The following is a 23675-nucleotide window of genomic DNA, read 5'->3' on the forward strand; positions in this document are numbered from 1 at the left end:
AAGAACGTTTTGCAGGGACTGATGCAAGGTGCCAAGGGGTGCCCATGGCGAGCATGGGTTGACGATGTGGTTGATTGGATGGAATGCAGTACAGCGTGCTTCTCGAAGCTGCATGACGACTCTGAAATGTGGAGGAAGATCACACGCCAATGACTTCCATATACTGTGGTTACTGTTTCTTTTGATGTGATTGCACGCACTTTCCACTGTGGGAGAACGTGTATATATATTGCAGTAAATCAGTTAGGTGTGCAATTTTGACTGCAGCAATGCCCAAATATCTTCAAAATTCTGTGCCCAGGTGATTATAAAAATCCAGCAAGTAGCCCGGTAAGACAGAGAGATGTCAGGAGCAGGGACGCTCTGGCAAGAAGCCCCTAGGTCAAAGGGGAAGAGCTACAGGAAACAGGCTGGCTCCACTGGCAGGCCCTAGAGCAGGGTGACTCTCAGGCAAACAGCCAGTAGAGTAGAAACCTGTAGGGACTAGCTCCCCACAGGAGACAAGATTCAGGGGAAGGGACGATGGATGTACTGTACTAGTTTTATGTAGAAGAACCACAGCAGAAGCCCTGAGGAAACAGGACTGAATCAGAATCCGCACATGATGTCACTCTTTCCTAGACTGGAGAGACAGGCCAGTAGCCTATAGGCTGCTATTTTGGAAAGTAAACATCTTGGATAAACAGCTAGCCCTGAACCCACAAACATTTATACAAGTGCTTAGTTTTAGTCATGTGATTAGTCTCACTAACCTCAATGGGACTACTCACATGCTTAAAGTTAAGCATGTGCACGTTTGTAGGATCGAGGCCTTAGTCTGAAGTTTGCTGTGGTTTTTTTGCTCTCTGTCAAGTTTCATTTTGAACCAGAAACGAGTTCAAGGAACTGATGAGACACCGGTTTCTCAGCAAGAAGCACTTTCCATTAATGGCCAGATTGTGACTCATCTTGTCACAGTGGCATATGGTGGCCGTGCTGGCTAATTACCCTACGGGTAATCATATCACTTTCACAATAGGGAAAAGAGCCACTGTGGGGCTGATACTTTCCCCTCCAGTGCATGTGGGTGGGAGTGGACAGGGAGGAGTGGAGCCTTGACTTCATCATACTGTGTGCCAGCTAAGCCAGCTGCACTGGTGTGCTGGGGACATATGATGTGTCAGGTATACGGCTCTGCAGGGTACGTCCCTGCCAGAGCAAGTGTGGCGGGGGACTGGGAGGCAGGCAGTTGAGGCAGTTTTCTTCACTAGGAAAAAAGATGTGTAGTTAACTTGAGTCAGTGGCACAAGTTAAAATTCTAGAAAAGACAAGGCCATTTGTAGTTCTCACACAAGTTATCAGGTCAAGTTCAAGGCTGTGGTGGAGCTCAGGGTGTACCTCAACCTGCTAACTCATGTAAAAACTACAAATTGCTTTAACTTCATAAGGATTTTATCTTGCATAAGGCCTGGTCTACACTACATAGTTAGGTGAACGTAAGGCAGCTTACGTCGATCTAATCATACCAGTGTCTACACTATAGCCTTGTCTCCCCAATGTAAGTGCCCTACTATAATGACATAACTCCACCTCCACAAGAGGTGCAAGGCTTATGTCGGTGTAGTTAGGACTATGCAGTGTCTGTACAGACACTATTATTTACATGGTCTGTTCCCTCTCTGGTCAATTTCACGGCTCCAGTGGAGCCGTGAAATTGACAAGAAAGTGGGCAACTAGAGCCCAACTGCCCCCCCCCCACATACCTCCTGGGAGCTGGGTGGCTGGACCCCACTCCCGTCTGGGAGCCAGGGCAAGAATGGATCCCACTCCCAGCTGCGAGCCGTGGGCGGCTAAACCCTGCTCCCAGCAGGGAATAGGGAGGCATGTGGGGGGGGGGGGGGGGAGCTGGGCTCCCGGCAGGAAGCTGCCAGTGCAGCTGAGAGACCTGGCTCTCAGCTCCCCACACTGCCCCTCTTAGGTCACTGGAAGCACTCCTGGTGAGGATGCACATCACTGACTCAAGGAGAGTCGTGTGGACATGCACCATCACAAAAATTACTGTGGCGGCTGTAAATCTACTTAAGTTTTTAATGTAGACATACCCTTAGTTAATTGAAGTTAAGAACACGCCCTTCTTCCCTAGTGAAAACAAGGCCTGAACCACATTCTGATTCCCAAGTTTCTTCTGGGGCAGTGCAATTACAAACTACTTCATACGTCAGATGCATGGCAAAGCTATGGTTGAGCCCTAAATGATGAAGGAATTCAAATACTAAAACTAATGCACTCCACTGAGAAATATGTCCATTAGGCCTCATAAAATTACAGGCATATTTACGAACATTTCTATTCAGTGTCTATACATGCCATTTTGAGTCCTTACGATAAAAACAGTAACCCTTTTAACAGGTTAATGAGTAACCAAGGAAACTACTCGAGGAAGGCAAGTCCACTGGATGCTGTTATATAAGTTACCATGCAATTTAAAAGAAACATATAACCTCTGAAGTGAAGCAAAAATGAAGAAATGGATCTCTATCAACTCTGGCAGTAAGACAGTGGGCACTGTCAGCTGGGGCTACCCTGAGACAGTTTAATACACTATATATATATTGCAAGGAACAATCCTGTACTGACAGTGGCTGATGGACTAGCTGCCTTAACAGATTTTTTTCTAATTCTATGACTCACTTCAAATTAATCTATTATTCATCCAAATCGAGCCCAGTCTAAATGGACCTGAGTCTCCTCCCTTTTTCCACAGTGTAACTCAATTGACTTCAATGGAATTACTCCTGGTTTATTTAGAATCAGAATCAATATTGCAATAAAGAAACAGAAGGTAATGTACAGTTTTCTATTATAAATGGCTGTTTCAACTTCTGTAAAACCGACCATCAAACCCCTGCAATCCAAGTTATTTTATGCTTTTAATAGCTCAGTTAACTGAATAAATGGCCCTTCTTTATCAAGGAAACACAGACATTTCTGTCTGAGCTATTTTTCTTTTCAGCTGTCATATATGAGAAATCACTGTACTTAGAGCAGCTTTCAGAATACAATGAAGCAGTCATCGTGAAAAGCCCATTCACCAATTCATGAGAGCAACATCAGCGAGATTAAAGAGAACTAAGCGCAACAGCCTTTGTCAATTTCCCATCAGCTTCAAGTATATTTGCAAGCATCTTCAAACAGGCATCCACAAAGCAATCTACAGAATTCACGATTATAAATGACACCGAATGACTTCACAAACATCAGAATTCAGAAATGAATTACAGAGTAACTATGCCTACCTGTTTGCCTCTAATGAAATTCACCAACTTCACAGAAGTATGCCAAATTTATTCAAATAATTACTTCCACATACAAAGAAAATAATTTCTTTCATATACAAATTTCATGCTGTATGTTAAACTGAACATTTCCATAACGGTGCATAAATCGTAGCAAATTACAGTTCACACCCAGGCAGTTGCAGGGGACTTTTGGCTCAGTATGAAATAACAGTCATATGTACCATGCCCATGCCCATGTGAAACAAAGATATAACTGATGGCTTGCATCTACCACCCTTACTCCATGAGTTGTCCCACTGAGGACCAGGATGAGTCTTCAGCTAATGGGACTCCTCCCAGAGGAAGGTAATGCCACAGTTCAGGGCAACTGCACTTGTAGTTCCCCTTTGTATCCACGCAAAGGCACCCATTCTTAGGCTTCCAGCTCCCCAGCTGTCCCTCTCTTGAGCAGAGACCTGCATCTCACTTCCTGCTGACTGGGGGTTTTCTAGGCTGTGAGTTCCCCAGCAAGTCAGACTGCCTAAGCAGGCCTGCTTTGCTTTCTCCTCAGAGGCTATTAACAGAGCAACTGCCCATAGGCATAAGCTACCCATAGCTTTCCCTAAGCAAGCAAATTTATTCTCAAGGTGAAAGCATTACAGAGAAAAACACCCCCCCCCCCCAAAAAAAGCCCTGCGTACATGCTAAGAAGCTTACCGGAGATCACCCCAACTCTGACAAGGGCTCTGGGAGGAGTCAGTCCCTCAACCCCACTGAAGGGTTTTTTCTGTGGTTACAAATTCATAAAACCTTTTGCTCAGAACCAGAATGCCCATGAATTTCAGAGTAATTTTTTATATAGTTTAGGCCTCTGATCTTGCCCTCACATAACAGGTGATCAGATTACAAAGATATCCCCCTCCCACTCAGGACAAAGCTTCAAAAGGCTGGTTTGTTCCATAACCAGATAGGGTACACTTGCACACCTTTCCTCCCTAGAGACTTCCTTGAAAACCAACTTAACTTTGAAAGCTCATTTTTTGTCTAGCACATTGCTTCAGATAAAAATATTATCCACTCTTTCCTGTCAGTGTGTAACTATAAAGTAGACAACACCAGCAATGGGAAAGGAAATTTAAATTTACTGTGCTAGTCCCTTCCTCATCTTGGAATTCCTCAACTTGGAATTTGCATTTTTACACAGAATCTTTAGTTTTTACATTTTGTGAATAAACAAAAACATATATTAACTATTAAGTAAATTTTACTGAAAGTACCATTGTCACCCATTCATCGTGCACAGCCTTCCCCTCCTGTGGTGGATATTTGAATGTGCTTTAAATTTACATAGTTAAACATATTCTAATAAACTATTTCTGGCATATAAAATTTATTCAATGGTGTACAGGGGTTCATCTTTTAATGCATCTCAAATTTTACTTCAGCCTCCAGATATGAGTAATTGAAGTTATGAAAAGATGCTGAAAACTTTATAAATCACTCCTAAAGACCATGTCACTGCGTTTGGCAAGGACAAATTTCATGTTGACGGTAATGTGCTGTTCAGTCCTGTAGGCAGCAAGGCTGTAGGCTACATTGTAAGGCAGACAAATACAAATGGCAATTTATTTTATTTTATTAGAATGATCGATGGCACTGGTAGGATTTGAACTTGCTTAAAAATTGTAAGTAGATCAATAAAACATTGTTCAACTGAATATTGTGGCTAGGGAAACTAAAATGAAACTCTGAGCTTTAATCACAGAAAAACCACAGATTTTTTTGTTTTTTTTTAAATCAGAGAATTTTGGAGTTTTTATCAAGGAAAACTAGGATCCCTGTTGATCAGATCTATGCAGTCAGAGTATCCACACAGCACTGAATAAAGTTCAAGCATAAAAACTGGGATGAATTCTCTGCTCTCAGTCCCTGTTTTGGTTGTTCCAAAATCCTAGTCAGAAAAAAGATATTCCTGGAGGGAAGAAATTTCTCTCTTTGAGAACAGATGAACAGTGTTTGCAGCCAATAAGGAAAAAATATTTACCAGGCCATCCTGCAGCTACAGAAACATCTCAGATTAGGATGGCATACTGAATCCAAGAAACGAATTAGACTGGTCACACACTAGCGCAGTTAGTACATTTGAAATGTAGAACAGCACAATCTATTTTCATGTCCAAAGGCTGCCCAAGTAGATCATTTGCGCTTCCCTGGTGAAGAGCAAGCACTTAAGTAACGAAATAACAGATTTAACATGGCAGAGCAAATAGGATGGCTCTGCGTCGCTATCTCTGCAACGGAAAGAGATAGAAATCTGCAGCTGTACAGCAAGTCTTAGAACTTCCTGCAACTACTGATGAGATATTTTTTAAAGAAGAGCGAGAAGGGGAAAACAAAATGTGCTTCAAAAACAAAGAGACGCATTTGCAATTGGACTCTGAGGTCCTAAGTGCAAAGTTTCAGATACTGAGTTGCACAGGTTTGAAAATCATATGGAGTCCATGCACCATGTGAATAATTCTGAAGGATAAACATTTCCCAGTATGCAGGGGAACACAGAAAGAGAGAGAGAGAGAGAGAAAGCGTGGATTGGTGAGTTCAATAGATGCTTGTGTTAGGAAAGAATTATCCAGCATCTTTCAATAACAAGCCAAGAAAGTTGTGCTGGAACTCAACATGTTATTTCCTGGGGTTAGCCCCTTCAGACTTCCACATTCTGGAGCTGGACTTTGACTCAAACAAGGCAAAAATTAGCAGTGTTGCCAACTCTCATAATTTTACTACTCTCATGATATCTGATTATTATTCTGAAATCCCCAACTCCCTGATTCATGTGATTAATGAGATAATCTCAGAGGGTTTTTTAGTATGTTTCTAGCCCTCACGGCTGTGAAGAAAAGCTGGACAACATGAACTTTAAACTCTCAAATACCAGAAAGCAGATAAACACACACCACTTTTTTTTTTTTAATTAATCTCATGATTTTTCATCACTTGGTGTTGGGAAATGGCAATACTGGAATAAGCACTAGACAATCTATTCAGATTTTAGTGAGCACTCTGTGACAGAACAGGGCAAACAACTTCAGTAAAGCTCATAGTTAGATCCTTCGCTATTGAAATTTAACGACACTGATGACAGGGTCACCATTAAAAAGTCAACATTTCCGCAAAGCTACCACAGTGTTATATCAGATCCCAGAGTATTTCCCTAGTTCTAGAAAGGAATTCTATTATGTGGTTGCTCTGGGTAAATAACTTTTAATGGTAAGAACTATAGCTACTTATTCTAGCAAATACTATCCCCGCTGAGAGGACACGATACTTCACAGCTGAAATGGTATTCACTACCATTGTGCAGGGGCAATGCAAAATAATCTGGAAATATAGCCTCTCAGAACTACAATAAAGAAGAACTTTAATACTCACCAATGACATTTTCAAAGAATCAGAATATCATAGAATATCAGGGTTGGAAGGGACCCCAGAAGGTCATCTAGTCCAACCCCCTGCTCAAAGCAGGACCAATTCCCAGTTAAATCATCCCAGCCAGGGCTTTGTCAAGCCTGACCTTAAAAACCTCTAAGGAAGGAGATTCTACCACCTCCCTAGGTAACGCATTCCAGTGTTTCACCACCCTCTTAGTGAAAAAGTTTTTCCTAATATCCAATCTAAACCTCCCCCACTGCAACTTGAGACCATTACTCCTCGTTCTGTCATCTGCTACCATTGAGAACAGTCTAGATCCATCCTCTTTGGAACCCCCTTTCAGGTAGTTGAAAGCAGCTATCAAATCCCCCCTCATTCTTCTCTTCTGCAGGCTAAACAATCCCAGCTCCCTCAGCCTCTCCTCATAACTCATGTGTTCTAGGACCCCTAATCATTTTTGTTGCCCTTCGCTGGACTCTCTCCAATTTATCCACATCCTTCTTGAAGTGTGGGGTCCAAAACTGGACACAGTACTCCAGATGAGGCCTCACCAATGTCGAATAGAGGGGAACGATCACGTCCCTCGATCTGCTCGCTATGCCCCTACTTATACATCCCAAAATGCCATTGGCCTTCTTGGCAACAAGGGCACACTGCTGACTCATATCCAGCTTCTCGTCCACTGTCACCCCTAGGTCCTTTTCCGCAGAACTGCTGCCTAGCCATTCGGTCCCTAGTCTGTAGCGGTGCATTGGATTCTTCCATCCTAAGTGCAGGACCCTGCACTTATCCTTATTGAACCTCATCAGATTTCTTTTGGCCCAATCCTCCAATTTGTCTAGGTCCTTCTGTATCCTATCCCTCCCCTCCAGCGTATCTACCACTCCTCCCAGTTTAGTATCATCCGCAAATTTGCTGAGAGTGCAATCCACACCATCCTCCAGATCATTTATGAAGATATTGAACAAAACCGGCCCCAGGACCGACCCTTGGGGCACTCCACTTGATACCGGCTGCCAACTAGACACGGAGCCATTGATCACTACCCGTTGAGCCCGACAATCTAGCCAGCTTTCTACCCACCTTATAGTGCATTCATCCAGCCCATACTTCCTTAACTTGCTGACAAGAATACTGTGGGAGACCGTGTCAAAAGCTTTGCTAAAGTCAAGAAACAATACATTCACTGCTTTCCCTTCATCCACAGAACCAGTAATCTCATCATAAAAGGCGATTAGATTAGTCAGACATGACCTTCCCTTGGTGAATCCATGCTGACTGTTCCTGATCACTTTCCTCTCATCTAAGTGCTTCAGGATTGATTCTTTGAGGACCTGCTCCATGATTTTTCCAGGGACTGAGGTGAGGCTGACTGGCCTGTAGTTCCCAGGATCCTCCTTCTTCCCTTTTTTAAAGATTGGCACTACATTAGCCTTTTTCCAGTCATCCGGGACTTCCCCCGTTCGCCACAAGTTTTCAAAGATAATGGCCAATGGCTCTGCAATCACAGCCGCCAATTCCGTCAGCACTCTCGGATGCAACTCGTCCGGCCCCATGGACTTGTGCACGTCCAGCTTTTCTAAATAGTCCCTAACCACCTCTATCTCCACAGAGGGCTGGCCATCTCTTCCCCATTTGGTTATGCCCAGCGCAGCAGTCTGGGAGCTGACCTTGTTAGTGAAAACAGAGGCAAAAAAAGCATTGAGTACATTAGCTTTTTCCACATCCTCTGTCACTAGGTTGCCTCCCTCATTCAGTAAGAGGCCCACACTTTCCTTGGCTTTCTTCTTGTTGCCAACATACCTGAAGAAACCCTTCTTGTTACTCTTGACATCTCTTGCTAGCTGCAGCTCCAGATGCGATTTGGCCCTCCTGATATCATTCCTACATGCCCGAGCAATATTTTTATACTCTTCCCTGGTCATATGTCCAACCTTCCACTTCTTGTAAGCTTCTTTTTTATGTTTAAGATCCGCTAGGATTTCACCATTAAGCCAAGCTGGTCGCCTGCCATATTTACTATTCTTTGTATATAGAAGTTGTATGGGTTAAGGGACCCACTGCAACATGCTCAGGTGATTAACTTTTCACCAACTACCACACCCGACTCTGTGTGGGTATGGATATGGGTATGTGAGAGTTTGTGTATATGTGTGTGAGAGAGAGAGAGAGAGAGATTCACATTTTAGGTGCCTCCAGAAATATGTAGGAAAGCAGCAGCAAATACATTTGTTATTGCCCTCAGAATATGTTATGGACTACTCGCTAGTCTGAATGCTTTCCGAGGTGGCAAGAAAGAGTTAAAAGTTTACTTGCGTAATAGTGACTAATTCCTTACCATACTGCATATGGAAGTGAATAGCAGCAGGCTAGAAGATTAGGACACTAATAATTCTGGATTGTGTAACCACTGCTCCCCAGTAAAAGGTGAAATGTTAAACACATGGTTTCAAAATGCCTTACACTGTAATCTGGGAAACGTTCAGACCACTGATCAAATACCAGACAATATAAAATTCCTCTCAGAAAGGTGGTTTAATTTGCATCCCTTCTTTAATAAAATGTTCACAGACTTTCATATCCTCAGATAGTGAGCAAAATTATTCTCAGTGCAATTCAAATTATACTTCTTCCCACAAAGGGACTACACTCTCTTAAACGAAGTATTTTTCAGGCTTCAATGCGGGCTGTAAAATAAGAAATCAAAACAGCAACACTGATATGATATATACTTGCAAGCAAAGCAGTTCACATACTATAAATTCCATAAGACATAATTGCCATAAGAATTAAATTAATTCTTCCTTTTGTTTTATATTCATACCAACTATCTTGAATTCAAAAAGATTGGTGCCTCTTGGCATTCACCTCTAGAGATCCAATACTGTACCACTCATACTTAAGGAACCGAAACAGCCTATTACAGGCAATTAGTGAAGAAAAGGGATGGCCGAATTTTGCATAGCTGATGGTCTCACTGGAAAATTAGGGTAAGTCTGGGAGCTGCATGTATTTAGGATAAAATGGAGCAGATTCACCCAACCTCATCTTTAATACACAGGTGTGGCCAACGGAAACTACTTCGGCATGCAATGTTCTACCTGTAGCCAAACAAAGGTTTCTCTGGTCAAGATGAGCATTGCATAACGAGAAATGTTGTCTCTGCAGGACACACCTACACAATGAACATGAGCATGACTACCGGCTATGTTAGAACTCTATGGAAGGCTGCATTTTGCTTGCAAGCCACCCCTTTGACTATATCTGATATAGGAGGATCTTATTCTTACTCTTGCTTGTCCCCAGCCCTCTCCTTTCCCTTGAGGGAGGTAAGAGATCTTCCCCTCACAGTCTTTTTTTGACTTCTTGATTGGAGCTGTAGAGGGAGACCTATGCCGGCCAAGGTGCTCGGTGTGGAGTCGGACCACTGCTCCGGTGCCAGAGTGAGTGTCAACTTCATTAGAAGTGCTTTTAAAAGGATATTGCACACCTTCTTCATCTTAGGTTTGAAAGACTTGCAGATACAAACACCTGTTACTTATGTGCCCCTCACGTAAGCACCATAGGCAGCAGTTATGTGGATGGCTGATGGGCACAGGCCATTTGCAGCGATCGCAGGGGCTTAAAGCCTGGGGACTGGGGCACGCCCTGTCCCCTGGCTGAGTCCCATTCGAGACTACGAGAACTTCAAGTACTACTACTAAGGGTAACTAAAACTATACTACAAGTTCTAGGAACAGAGAACGAGACAATGCTAGCCGAAGCAGCAGACGTTTCCAGCACCGTCACTGGTGGCAAGAAGGAACTGAGGGAGCTGGCGGTGCCCCTCATACCATGGCATATGTGCGCTGCTCCAGGGGATGCCAGAGCCGGTCCCCTACGGATACTGCTGAGAAAAAAACTTTTGGCACCGGTGCATGTGGCGAGCACACACACCTAATATGGAATGGACATGAGCAAGCACTCAAAGAAGAACTGCTCTTCTTGTATGTTGGTTAAGAACCTGTTACAAACTTGTTTTCTATCTACAAGGAACCCTTTTGCTGGACTAAACGGAATCTTATGCAGAACAACTTTGATGGTACACTGGAATGCCTATTGCTAAGTTATTCTACCCACAACCCCCAAAAAACCTTATTAACTCTGTAACAGATAAATATTCACAGGGTACTAGGTAACAGTGTTACCAGCTTAAAATAAGGAAGTTTTGCACAATAAATGGAACAACATGGAAAGCACTATCATAGCCTATATAAATTCTAGTACAATATGAAAATTGAAAGAGAGAGTGGCAATCAAAGCCATTAAGCAGCTGAGCTAGAGTGGGCATTCAAGGGGCTATATCTATCCAACAGGACACAAGTGAATATGGGCTACTTGATAGGACACCAGGTTTCGTCTGTTGTATATTACATTTTAACAGGATAGTTTCTGAGCCATAACTGGGTTTGAAGGAATGTTTATCCATTAACTGGAAGAAATGCTGAGAAGCTGAGGTGCTATGTTAGTTGCAAACATAGAGGTTCAGGGGGAGGAGTAGACTTGAAGTTTGGGGAGAGGGAAGGTTTGGGTGCAACCATGGGGGAACATGAAAGGGACATAATTTCCCGCAGTTTTCTTACAATCCTCGTGATGCCTCCCTCAATGTGAATGCTTTAAAATGGTTACTCTGAATCAGCCCAGTCTAGTAGGGACAAAAAAGAATTTCCCAGATGAAAGACCTTCAGTGACCTGTATGGAATGAGCTAGTATTCTTCATCAAGTTTCTAGCAGACAGCTACACACCTCACAAAAATAATTTCCTATAATTAGCCCTCATTAGCATGCTCAGCAGAAATACTGAAGAATGAATGGGCCATAGAGACCACACTCCCACTAGGTTAGGGCTGTGACAAAGGAGATGTCATGTTCCAGCTTTGTCAACCTGGTGCCTCTTGCAAACAGTATTTTCATAAAAATATTTATAAGTGTTACTTTCTGACGCTGAACATTCTGTGGATTCAAGCTATCTGCCTAATTAATGAGTCATTCTATCTCTTCTGGATAACAATGAAATTAATACCCCTATTAACCACTGTCTGTGTAGCCTCTACATTCTGTGTGTCACAACGGCAAAGCCAGCCATCCCCTACAATTACAGAGGTATGAGGACACCATCAATACTGCTACTATAGAAATAAGCACCTAAACGCTCACAAATTTATTAAAGGGGCATTTCCAGGTCAAATTAAGCCGAAAATTCAAGTTTGTAAAAGCCTTTCGACATATTCTCCACTGTTTTGCACCTTGTGTCATCATATACACCTGTGCAAACTGAGTGCAAAATACCATAAAATGCTACTATCCTGATTTAGCAGTGTTATATGACCACTCTGCACTCACTTTTCATAGGTGTAAATGACAGCAAAAGATACAAGAGAGACAAGATGGGTGAGGTAGTATCTTTTATTGGGCCAATTTCTGTTGGTGAGAGAGAAGCTTTTTAGCCACACAGAGCTCTGCTTCAGATAAAAGATATGAGACAGAGGAGACTCAAGCCCAAATAATGATAATGATGATGATTTTTTGTTTTTTTTTAAACTTCTGATCATATACAAATGTTTCCATGACTCCACTTTTTTAAATTGCACCTTTTAAAAAAAAAACACTCTGTAGTGTTGCAAACACAAATACTACAGCATTGTATTAGGGCACAAGACCCAGAAAGCGTCACTGTCTAGGAAGAAAAACTATGAATAAAAGTTAGACTGATCAGATCAGTCTGCACAAGCTGAATGAAGTCCAAAATAGGAAACAAACAGCAAAAAGGGTTAGAAGTATATTCTTATTCTTTCTTGCCATAACTCATGATAGTACGCTTGGCTGTCATGCAATTGGTCTCTCTAAGGTCCAGTAATGCCCAGCTCATGTACCGAGCCTTTTGTCTCCCCCTTGAATGTCTTCCATCCACCCATTGCAAAGGCCAGCCTACCAATATAACTCTCAGGTCTTCACTAGCTGTGTCCCTAACAATGTAGCCTAGTCTCCCTCAACTTTGTTTTCAATTGGGGCAACCTGCATTAGGCCCCTCACAATCTCATTTCTTTCTGTCTCACAGAGTGTCCAACCATTTGACCATCCCAACATCTTCATATTGGGGAACATACTGATTTATTTTCTTGTGGAAGGTCAAGTCTCTGTCCCATACGTTAGGAGGGGTCAAATTACAGTTTTATGCACTCTAGCCTTTAACTTTATTGCCATCTTTTTATAAAGGAGAACTGGGGTCAGCGCCTACCATTTGCATCAAGTAGCTTTGGTACAATGCCGAGCATCACTCAGGAGGACACCATTGTCAGCAACCACTGATCCGATGTATTTAAATTTTTTCACTCTTCTAAGCTCTCTGCCCGTAATATCTTTTGGGGGTGGGTCCTCCTCCCGCAGTCAGCATAGCCTCGATCTTACCAACATTCACTCCAAGCACTGCCGACTCAAAACTGTGCTGCCAATGTTCCAGATTGGTACCTGCAGAGTCTCACAATGTTTTGCGCATGCCACTGGCCATCAACAAACAGGGTGTGCCAAGGTGTCTTCCTCTGTACACTCTCACTGAGCGCATCTAAGACACCTGTAGACAAAAACCGCTGACTCCTGGTGCAGGACAACATTTACTGGAAATTCTCTGCATAGCCCCGTTTGGTTTTGACACAGTAGTCAAGCCATCATACCTAACCCAGATAAAATGGATATATCCGTCTAGCACACCTGCCCATCGCAAACGCTAATTACCTTGGTACATGATCATACACCTTCTCCAAGTCCACAAAGACTATGCCCAGTTGCCATCTCTTTTTGCTGAACTTCTCCATGAGGATTTGTAGAGCAAATATGGCATCAATTTTACTTCTTCCTGGCCTAAGTCCATATTGACCGTTCCAAATTTCAACTGTTCCATGCAAATACTTTTCAATAATCTTCTCCCATATCTTCATAGCATGTGATGTCAGCTGAATTGAGTGATAATAGGAAATACAGTGTAATATCTCCTTTATGTTTAAAAATGGGCACCATGAAGCTTTTAAGCCTTTCATTAGATATTTTCCTCTTTCTTAAGAATATAGTTCAACAGACTTGTAAAATATAGGACACCTCCCCTTCCCAATGACTCCAGCCCATCCACCAGTACTTCTTCTGGACCAGCTTTCTCCTTTTTCATTCTCCTATGTGCCTCCCAAACCTCTTCATCCTGCATGTAATTTTTCATGCCCAAGTTTGGCTTATGTGTTCTTAGTTCCTCTCTTGGGTTCTCTTCATTAATCACTCTTTCAAAATAATCACCCCAGACTTTACTGATTGATTCAGCATTTGTTTGCAATATACCATGTCCGTTTCTAATAATACACAAACTGGTTCACATCCCTCATCATTTTCTCTCGACTTAATGAGTTTGCAGATGGTCTTTTCTTCCTCATCTCCTCCTTGTCAGTTATACAGTTTGTCACTGGCCTAAATTTTGTTTGTCATAACATGCCTTTTAGCTTCCTTTTTTGCCTTCATATACGCCCTATTATCACTGTTCAAGCCACTGGCCTACTGTTTTTTTAAAGGTTACCTTTTTCTTTTCAATGGATTCTTTCTTTTGATGATTCCATCACCCAGTGTTCCTCCTTATCCTTTTCGGCACTGATTTCATCACTCCTAGGACTCCTTGTGCCACATCCAGCAATATTAACTTTAGTTTGTACCAGTTATTTTCCACACATCCCTGTGTGTAGTCTGGAAGCATATACATTACTTCTTCAAAGATTTTTTTCATTCCTATCTTTAAGTTTCCACCACTTCAGCTTTTCCAGTGCCCAGCAGTTTAGATGTTTCTGAGGTCTCTGCATTCTGAAGTCCATAATAAGTCTGTGTTGGTTTATAATGCTCTTGCCAGGTATTACCTTACAATTGATTATTCATGAGCTGTTGCTGCTTCTTGTCAAAAAGAAATCAATTTGGGACTTGTGTCTGCCACTTGTACACCTTATGAGGTTGCTTCTGGTGTTAGCAATCACTAGACAAGTCTGTATGGCCATTTCCAATGGAGTTTTCGGTTCCAATGTCGTGCCTTCCATGGACTGTTTCATACCCAGTCTTTGCAAATTATAACATGTGTACTTAGATCTGCTTGATAATTATCTTCTCATTGGGTGGTATGTTTCCAGTAAGGCACAACAACTGATCCATAAACTCCACTTTTACCTTTTGATCCTCTCCTAACTCTAGTGCATATCCACTTACTATATGGACAGTTACGTCAGCTCAGTTTAATACTCAACTCATCAGTCCGTCTGACATGATGGTAAACTCTACCAAATGCCTCTGCATGGTTTCATCCAGAATAACTCCAACACCATTAAAAGCATATTAGATTTTAATATTTTTAAATTTAATAATATAAGGTGATATTAATACAAAGAGACAACTCATTTTTAGTATTTTTTTAAACTGGACAGTGTCCCTGTAATATCAAATCTACTGAGAAAACTTTAGGAGAGGGAAAGGAAATCAGTTGTCATCTAGTGAAAGAAGACAACGCTGGGAGGGAAAGAAATTTGATATTCTTATCAGAAGGAGGAAGCATTTCATGAGCTTTGGAGAAGGGCATGAGTCTCAAAGCAACCCCCACTCTTTTCCAATTATGGTTGCTCTTGGCCATTGGCAATTGAGATGCTTTGCACACTCCTGTCCATGTGCTTAATATTTATGCATCTCACTCTGCCACCATCATTCCTCCTAGTTGAAGGGTCAATAAGAGGCAACCTTAGGAGGACATGTCACCTTTCATCTATAAGTTATCAGTTCAAATCCAGCTGAGGACAAGCACATAGGCAAAGATATTTTAGACTGTCAGAGAAGAAGCACCGGCTTACATACAACAGCCAAAAACCTGGAGCTGATATGAAGCCAGGTACTTACATCAGTACATGCGTATAAGTGGTGATTCTGGGAGTGCATTTACATAGTAGGCAACTTTCCTGCTAGGAATAGGTTAAGTTAAATAAAACTACCTAGCCATGAAAATAAATGAAAATGTCAAGTGACTTATCCTCATTTTTGTTATTGTTATTATAATATTTGGAGATGAGAGAGGGGAAGAGAAAGTCTTCAGCTTCTACTCTGACCACAGTTAAAGCCCTTATTCAGCAAAGTATTTAAACACATGCCTATCTTTAAACCCACACTTAAATCCTTTGCTAAATAGGAATGGGATTACTCATGTATTTAAAATTAAGTGTGTACTCAAGTGCCTAAAGTGACAGATACATAGAAAAGTACCCATCTCAGAGGCACTACTGAAAGCATCTCATTGGGACAACAGCACAGACCTCATCACTTACGTATTTTAGATCAAGGATTGCAAAATGCTCACAAAACATCTTGTTATCCGTGAGATTTTTTTTTCTTTTATGTTAGTTGGGTCTCGGTCAGTATGAACTTGGAAATTACATCAATTTTCTGACAAGAACCACACTTTGTCCTGCTTCTCTGTGCACTGATTTACATCTTCACATGCTGAGGCACCTGGCTATTATCAGAATATTTTAAGGAAGGGTAATACTCTCCCTATGATCCCTTAGAAACCCACCAGACAGTGATAACTGCACAGACGCAGAACTGACTCAAATGAAAATCAAAAGGTTTCTAGGAGAAATTAGTGACTGCTTAAGCTTTGAATCTCTCCTTTCTCTCATAAGTGTCCAAAAATAAGAGCCAGACAGGACAAAAAAAAAGGGGTGTATTCCTTGTGGTTCTTTTCATCCTTCTCACCTACTTCTTTTTTTATGGTGCCACACTCAGGATTAGCTGCTGAAAGATTCCACATGTGTAGCTCACTGAAGATTTTTGCACTTTTCGGTCATTAGACTAAAAGATTTAGGCTACTAAGAAGCAATTCAGATTATGAAGGCGGCATTGTTAGGTTGTTTATAGACACATACACACAACAGTATGTCAGATTTTAAAAATAATCATCAACAATGTGCAGCATTCCCGAACACATTCAAGGACAATAAGAGGAAGTGGAGATGATACAATGAGAAGTCCTGCAAAGTGGCCTGAGTGATCTTCCCCTTGCTCTAGTCTTTGCCATTCACAATCTCACCTGTTAATTTTTAAACATGTTTATATATTTTCTTCCCCAATTTTCCCCCTTGCCCCCAACAATGGCGATGGGGTGTGAGTGTGTGTGTGTGGAGGGGTGTCAGTCAACTGGCAAACTGAATATCAGCTAGTCCTTGGAATCTCCTCCTCTACCTGCTTCACAAAGCAATGAAGAACATGGACCTGATAGCCTGGATTACTACACTGCATTCTATTTGGAAACATCTGCTAGTGCAAAATGCAGCTGTCCTCTTACACAGCCAAGTTACTGCCAGGAAGCAGGAGACCCCTATGTTCCAGAGTGAGCTTGCTCTTAGGGTATAATCTACACAGCAACTGGGAACATGTCTCCCAGCATGGGTAGACAAACACAGGCTAGCTGTGCTCGAGCTAGCATGCTAAAAACAGCAATATGGCTATGGTGGCACAGTCAGCTGCTTGAGCTAGCCACCCGCCTACATACCCCGGGGTTTAGGCAGGTTCATACTCCAGCAGCTAGCTCCAGGAGCTGCCTGTGCCACCACATACACACTGCTATTTTAGCGCACTAGGCTGAGCAAAGCTAGTGTGCTTGTTTACCCATACTGCAAAGCACATTCCTTTAGAGGTCATCTCTCCCTTTGCATGATCACATGGGCATTGAGGTTAGCTGAGGCTCTCAAGCTCACAGTAGGGCCAGAATTAAACATGAAAGGGCTATTGGCAAACCATTCTCAGTGAAGGGACCTCGAATCTGGAATTCGCTCCCACCACCGCTCTAAGAGACAGCTGGCTTTCAAGGCCAGCCTATTTTCCTAGCTGTTTTCAGAAGGGGATGGATCATTATTTGGTCACTGGATATTACCCTGCAAGTTAGAGAGATGCATTTAAAATGTCTAATAAATAGATAGATACTTAGCAAATGTGGATGAGCTCCAGTAACGGAGGATCCTGATGGGATGTTTTGGAACATATCACTGCCTCAGGCAATAGATTATTCCATTTTCACTAGGAGAGAGGCAAGGTTTATTTTGCAAACCTTATTTATAGATAAAACAAAGGCGCACAGGGGTGATTTATGACTTATTCATCACACCCCCAGTAAGATCCCACTTCATTTTAGTTTGCTGTCTGTTCTAATCCAATTCTGTCTTTCACTCTTGAAGAAACTGTGATCACACCTCTCATATTAAGATAGAGATGATGCAGGGACCAGTTAACATAAGAAAGCAACAACTCTCCAGGAGTTATAAGGAAGAAAATGTTAAGGCTGTTTTCATGAAGAACTGCAACAGCTTAAAAAGGAAAAGCCTTTTTCATAAACAGGTAGGAATCAAGGGAGAGAGAGAAAGGACTCATGGGATTTTTTTTAAATTTGACCACATCCCAGAATTCCACTGGCTTCCGCTAAGCATCCCACAACATGCAGTGAGAAAAATCCAAGAACACACACAGCTCAGCAGCAAAGCAAAAAGGACCATGGGATAACCTCTAAGCATACAACACACTTAGTACATGTCAAGCCCACGCCATGTACCCAATGGATATGTGTACACAACAAGCGGTAGTGAGTCTTCAAGCCCAGGTCAACAAACTCAGGCTGATGGGACTCATGCTACCTCACTAAAAATACCTGTGCAGATTCTGGGGGTGGAGCTTGGACTCTGAAGCCTATCCCTGTCTCCAGACTTCAGAGCCCAAGTCACATCTACACGGCTATTTTTATCACAGTAACATGAGCCCAAATCTGTTGACCTGGGCTCAAAGGCTTACTGACCAGGGATGTGTAGACTTACCCAATGATACAAACTGAAAAGGGCACAGCTCTCCTGTGTGCATGTTATTAGTATGGCTCACATATTGCATGCCAACCAGTGTCAACTCAGTGCAAACTAATCCCTTCATTTACACAGAGCCTTAATTTTCTTTGGGGCAGGGTCTGACTTTTTTGTATTATTTGTTTTAACACAAGGGGGTCCTGGTCCACGACTAAGGTTTGTAGGCACTACGATAGCATAAATAATAATATATCCACACGTCATGTCCTCACTAGTCAGGCTAAGAGGGGGATTCTGTATCTTGTTGCTGAAGCTAAATAATGTTTTGAGGAAATAGTATGGATAACAGGAACTCAGTCATATTGGTAGCATAACTGGAATTTGGTCTTTTATTTTCACAGGTGAACTACAAGGCCATCACAAAGCCTCTTGTCTTAGGTCAGAGTCGATTCCAGAGAAAAACAGTAACACTAGAGGGATACTGCCAGAAATTCAAAGACTCGGAACTTTTAGTTTTCACTACAACAGAGATCTGACACTCCAGTACTTGAACCAATTGTGAAATATTCCTCAAGTACACTGCGCAGCTGTTGTAACAGCTTTATTTCCCCATTTTTACTAAACTATCAGCTCTATTCTTATTTGGGTAATAATAATATTTACAGTACTTGCTGGAAGCTATACAATCAAGTTTCGACTGATGTAATTTTCTTGACTGCATCCTGTCTTTCTTGACTACCTTGTTATGTTGCTAACCATCTAAACACCTAGGAGAGTTTCACCTTATTATAGGATTGATCCATTGATTCCAACTTTAATGCAGTATACAGACAGGAGGTGTGTGGGTATCAGAGTATTATGGGGATTGAACATTGTCACAGAATGATTCATATATCAAAAGATCACTTGGGAAAGCAGGTGTAACGCCCACCCATGCCTCCATATTATTCCCAGATGATGGGTATTAAATGAAAGCTTAATACAGAGCTTCTTTCCCCCGCCCTACTTTAACATGGTGTTGATAGACAATTTTGAAACTTGTGAGATGGAAGATTAAATTCAACGACTTCAGCAACATTTAGCAAAAGACTGATTTTCAGCTTCGAGAATTATTCTCCCCCATTTCCTAAAACAACAAAACACCAATGCATCCAATGAAGTGAGCTGTAGCTCACAAAAGCTTATGCTCAAATAAATTGGTTAGTTTCTAAGGTGCCACAAGTCCTCCTTTTCTTTTTGTGAATACAGACTAACACGGCTGTTACTCTGAAACCTAAAAATTCAGAGTAGAAAAGGAAAGTTAATGACGAAGAGCTTGAGATGACAAGATACAATGACAAAATGACAGTAAAAATGGATACCAATATAGATTAAGTGTGCAACTGGTTAAAACTTTTTCTCCTGCTTTGACAAACATTCCACTCAAATCAAACAGATTAAATAAGTGTCATCAGCCTTGGCTTTCAAAACTAGATCTCTCAATATACTGTTATCAAAAATAACTTCTAGTCCTCCAAAACATTCTTGTAAAGCACTTCAATAAAGAAAATAATGTGAAAACGCATACATGATTGGTCACTTGGGACTAGTCAGTATGTCTTCACACACCTCTCATTTTGTTTTTAAACACACAAGTTAATTTCAACCCAGACTTTCAGGGCTATATATCTTTTCCATAAATGTTCATATTTTATTCTATAGGATCAGCATGGCTTATTTTAAGCAAAAACTGGTAGAGAATATTATTTAATAGAAAGAAAAACAAAAAACCTCACCCAAACTCCCAATATCAGCTTTCCATTGGGGGATCTGGCACTTGTGCAAGGAAAAATTTCTTCACTTGTATTTGCTTAAGGTTTAACTCTAACTACTGTTACAAAAAATGACGTGACAGCTGTAAACAGAAGACTGTGCAACAAAAACAGAAATGAGACTATAACATGACTATTGCATTTCCCATAAACCTTGAGGTCCTGCCCAACCCTTTCCAGCAACAAAGGCAAAAATAAAGAGTGAACAACAAAAACTGCACCTAATTACAAAGAACAGTACTTGGATTTGTGTTATTCAAATAACTGCACAATACAGGCAAGGATGCTGCAGGGGATGGAAAGACAACACAGGAACTTAGAAAAATTATTCTTACTCTGTCAAAAGCTGATGCAGCTTCTGATAGCCCCGCTCCAATGCCAAGCTCACAGGTGTGGCCCCTTCGTTGTTGTGGATACAAAGAGCTCCTCTTCCACCTGGCTGCTGTAGCAGAAACCATGTCAACCTCAGAAGGCCCAGCCTCACTGCAAAATGCAACAACGTCTCCCGGGGGCTACTCTCTGGGAAGAAAGAAAAAAGAAAATGAAATGTGCAGAATATGGATTAGATGAATGCCACTTCCCCACATCCCAGCTACTGGAGCTGAGCCACACTGATGCAAAATACAGTACAATGGTTGGCAAAAACTTGCAGTCTCTCAGAGCCAAAAAGCCAAGCAACCTAAACACTGAAGCACCTGGAAAAACATATGCGAAGGCTGGCTGTTCACATTCAGGAGAGGCTGGCACCTCAGAATGAGCGGATCACCACAGTGTAGGGCCCTACCAAATTCACGGCCATGAAAAAGGCCTCACAGACCATGAAATCTGGTCTCCCCCTGCGAAATCTGGTCTTTTGTGTGCTTTTACCCTATACTATACAGAATTTATGGGGGAGACCATCATTTCTCAAATTGGGGGTCCTGACCCAAAAAGGAATTGCAGGGGTGTTGCAAGGTTATTTTAGGGTGGTCACAGTATTGCCACCCTTACTTCTGCGCTGTCTTCAAAGGGGGGTGGCCGGAGAGCGACAGCTGCTGGCCGGGCGCCCCACCCTGAAGGCGGCGCAGAAGTAAGGGTGGCAGCACCGTACCATGCCACCCTTGCTCGTGCACGGCTGCCTTCGGAGCGTGGTGGCTGCTTACTGAGGGCCCAGCTCTGCAGGCAGCAGTGAAGTATTAAGGGCGACGATGCCGTACCAGGTCCTCCTTACTTCTGCGCTGCCCCTGGTGGGGACTCTGCTTGCAGAGCCGGGCTCCCGGCCAGCAGTTGCCGCGCTCCAGCTGCCCAGCTCTGAAGGCAGCGCCGCCGCCAGCAGCAGCACAAAAGTAAGGGAAGCAGAACTGCAACCCCCTCTACAATAACTTTGCAACCCACCCACAACTCCTTTTTGGGTCAGGACCCCGACAATTACAACACCCTGAAATGTCAGATTTAATCAGCTGAAATCATGACATTTACGATTTTTAAATTCCCACGACTGTGAAATTGACCAAAATGGACCATGAATTTGGCAGGGCCCCAGTAAATTTAATTGAAGTTGTGAGTGCTCACGACCTCTTAGGATCAGACCTACTGCAGAAGCTAATGAGAAAAGGTGCAGTTCCTAGACAGGCTTGATATCTAGAGTATTTAACTACCTCTAAATAGAAGATCAGTAAGTTCAAGTAGGCTGTGTTTGTCTGTACTTGCTGATACTTTTCTCCCACATAAGACTGAATCAATTTTTTGGCACTGCCAAATTTGGTGTTTAATGACACAGATTCCTCCCTGGGCACAGCGAAAATGCTAAACTGAAGGCATAAATCTGGAGCAGGTATAAAAAGAGGACCGTCTACACTTTCTCAAAGAAAGCAAAAAGTGAGGACTTTCTTTTTCTAATTTGATTAAGCGTTAGACCAGCTTTTACAGTGCCCATGTCAGCAGACACAGCATTACATAGAAACTGTATAATTTTGAGCAGCAGCATTTGTCAGATGGGTGCACTCCTTCCCCGCCTTTTACATTTAACAACCATGGTCTTATAATTTGATTTTTAAAAAATCACTGTGTCTAAGCTTTCATCTCTGAAAAATAAATCCTTATTCAAAGAACTGAAGCCCTAGAACCTTGCTCTGAACAGCAACAACCAGAAATGAGCTCCAGATGCACTGTGAAATATTGTATTTGGAGATCAAAGCATTTGTGAGATCTGTACCCAGAACATGGTCATTTGGATTTTAAAATCTGCAAGAAGAGGTTAAAAAAAAAACACCTAAAGATTTGTTCTTGAAAATTAACAAAGGATTTCAGCATTGACTGGTATAGCTTTAAAAGGCACCCTATATACTGCAGTAAACCAAACGAGTGAATAGATTCAGTGAAACACCCTGAATATTGAAGTAAAAATGTATAGCCTTATTAATTCAGTCGACAACCAAACTAATAGATCAGGTTACAATGTGAGTGCATAATGCTTCTAAGATTTAATCAGGTAATTTCTCTCAAGCACATTTTTGAAGGATGCCACAGTACAAACTGCTAATTCCTTTGTTCAGATGGGTTTTAAGGGCGTTTAGTCAAAAAACAAAACAAAACAAAACAAAAAAACCAAAACTAAAACAGCGATTTCTCTGCTTTTTGCCATCTAGCTTTTGCTGAGCTTCTTGGCTGGCTCAGCTCCTGCAAAGCCTAATCTGTATTCAAGTACCAAAAGCTTCCTGGCACAGTCTACCATACAACTTCGAATTAGGGCTTTGGCAACCTGCTTTCTCCCTCCCCTGCACACACCCACTACCCACCACCCCAATCCCAGCCCGCTCCTGTTTAGCATAAAGGAAAATTACACCCTCCTGAATATATGAGCATGTGTGAATGGTGGTGCCAGCTGATTAGAGGAAGAACGTAACCGAGCTTGCTCAGAGACAATATTTGTAGCCAGGGAAAGACCGAAGACAGGGACATTAGTAGAATATGCTACAGCATGGCACTTTATAGACGAATGAGAAGACAAGATATCTGATCAGAGGTCATTACAAACTTAATAAGTCAGGACAAAAAGATGGCCAACTGTATGGGAAGGGAAATGGGGCCTGAGGAGACCGTAGAAAAGTTGCTGTGAAGGAACTTTTCCAGCGAGAACAGTAGATTCAAAAATGACCTTCCTAGGGGCTTGTCTACACATAAATATTGTACCACTTTAACTGCACTAGTATAATAAAGCAAATCAACCCTCCTATCGTGGATGCAGTTTCAGTGGTATAAAATGATATGAGCATAGCTTATTCCTGTACTGAATTGGGGCATCTATGCTACTT

General features: G+C 42.0%; 1 protein-coding gene across 6 annotated transcripts in view; it reads right to left on the reverse strand.

Moving 5' to 3' along the window:
* Positions 1-23675, reverse strand: part of AKAP13 (A-kinase anchoring protein 13) — a 330780-nt gene that overhangs the window by 157143 nt on the left and 149962 nt on the right. For all 6 annotated transcript variants that reach the window (XM_073304194.2, XM_073304196.2, XM_073304195.2 and 3 more), the window contains one exon: positions 20718-20901. In XM_073304194.2, the coding sequence (XP_073160295.1) occupies positions 20718-20901 (184 nt within the window). The remainder of the gene's footprint in view (positions 1-20717; positions 20902-23675) is intronic.

This window comes from Lepidochelys kempii, chromosome 10 (assembly GCF_965140285.1).
Source record: "Lepidochelys kempii isolate rLepKem1 chromosome 10, rLepKem1.hap1, whole genome shotgun sequence".
NCBI lineage: Eukaryota > Metazoa > Chordata > Testudines > Cheloniidae > Lepidochelys > Lepidochelys kempii.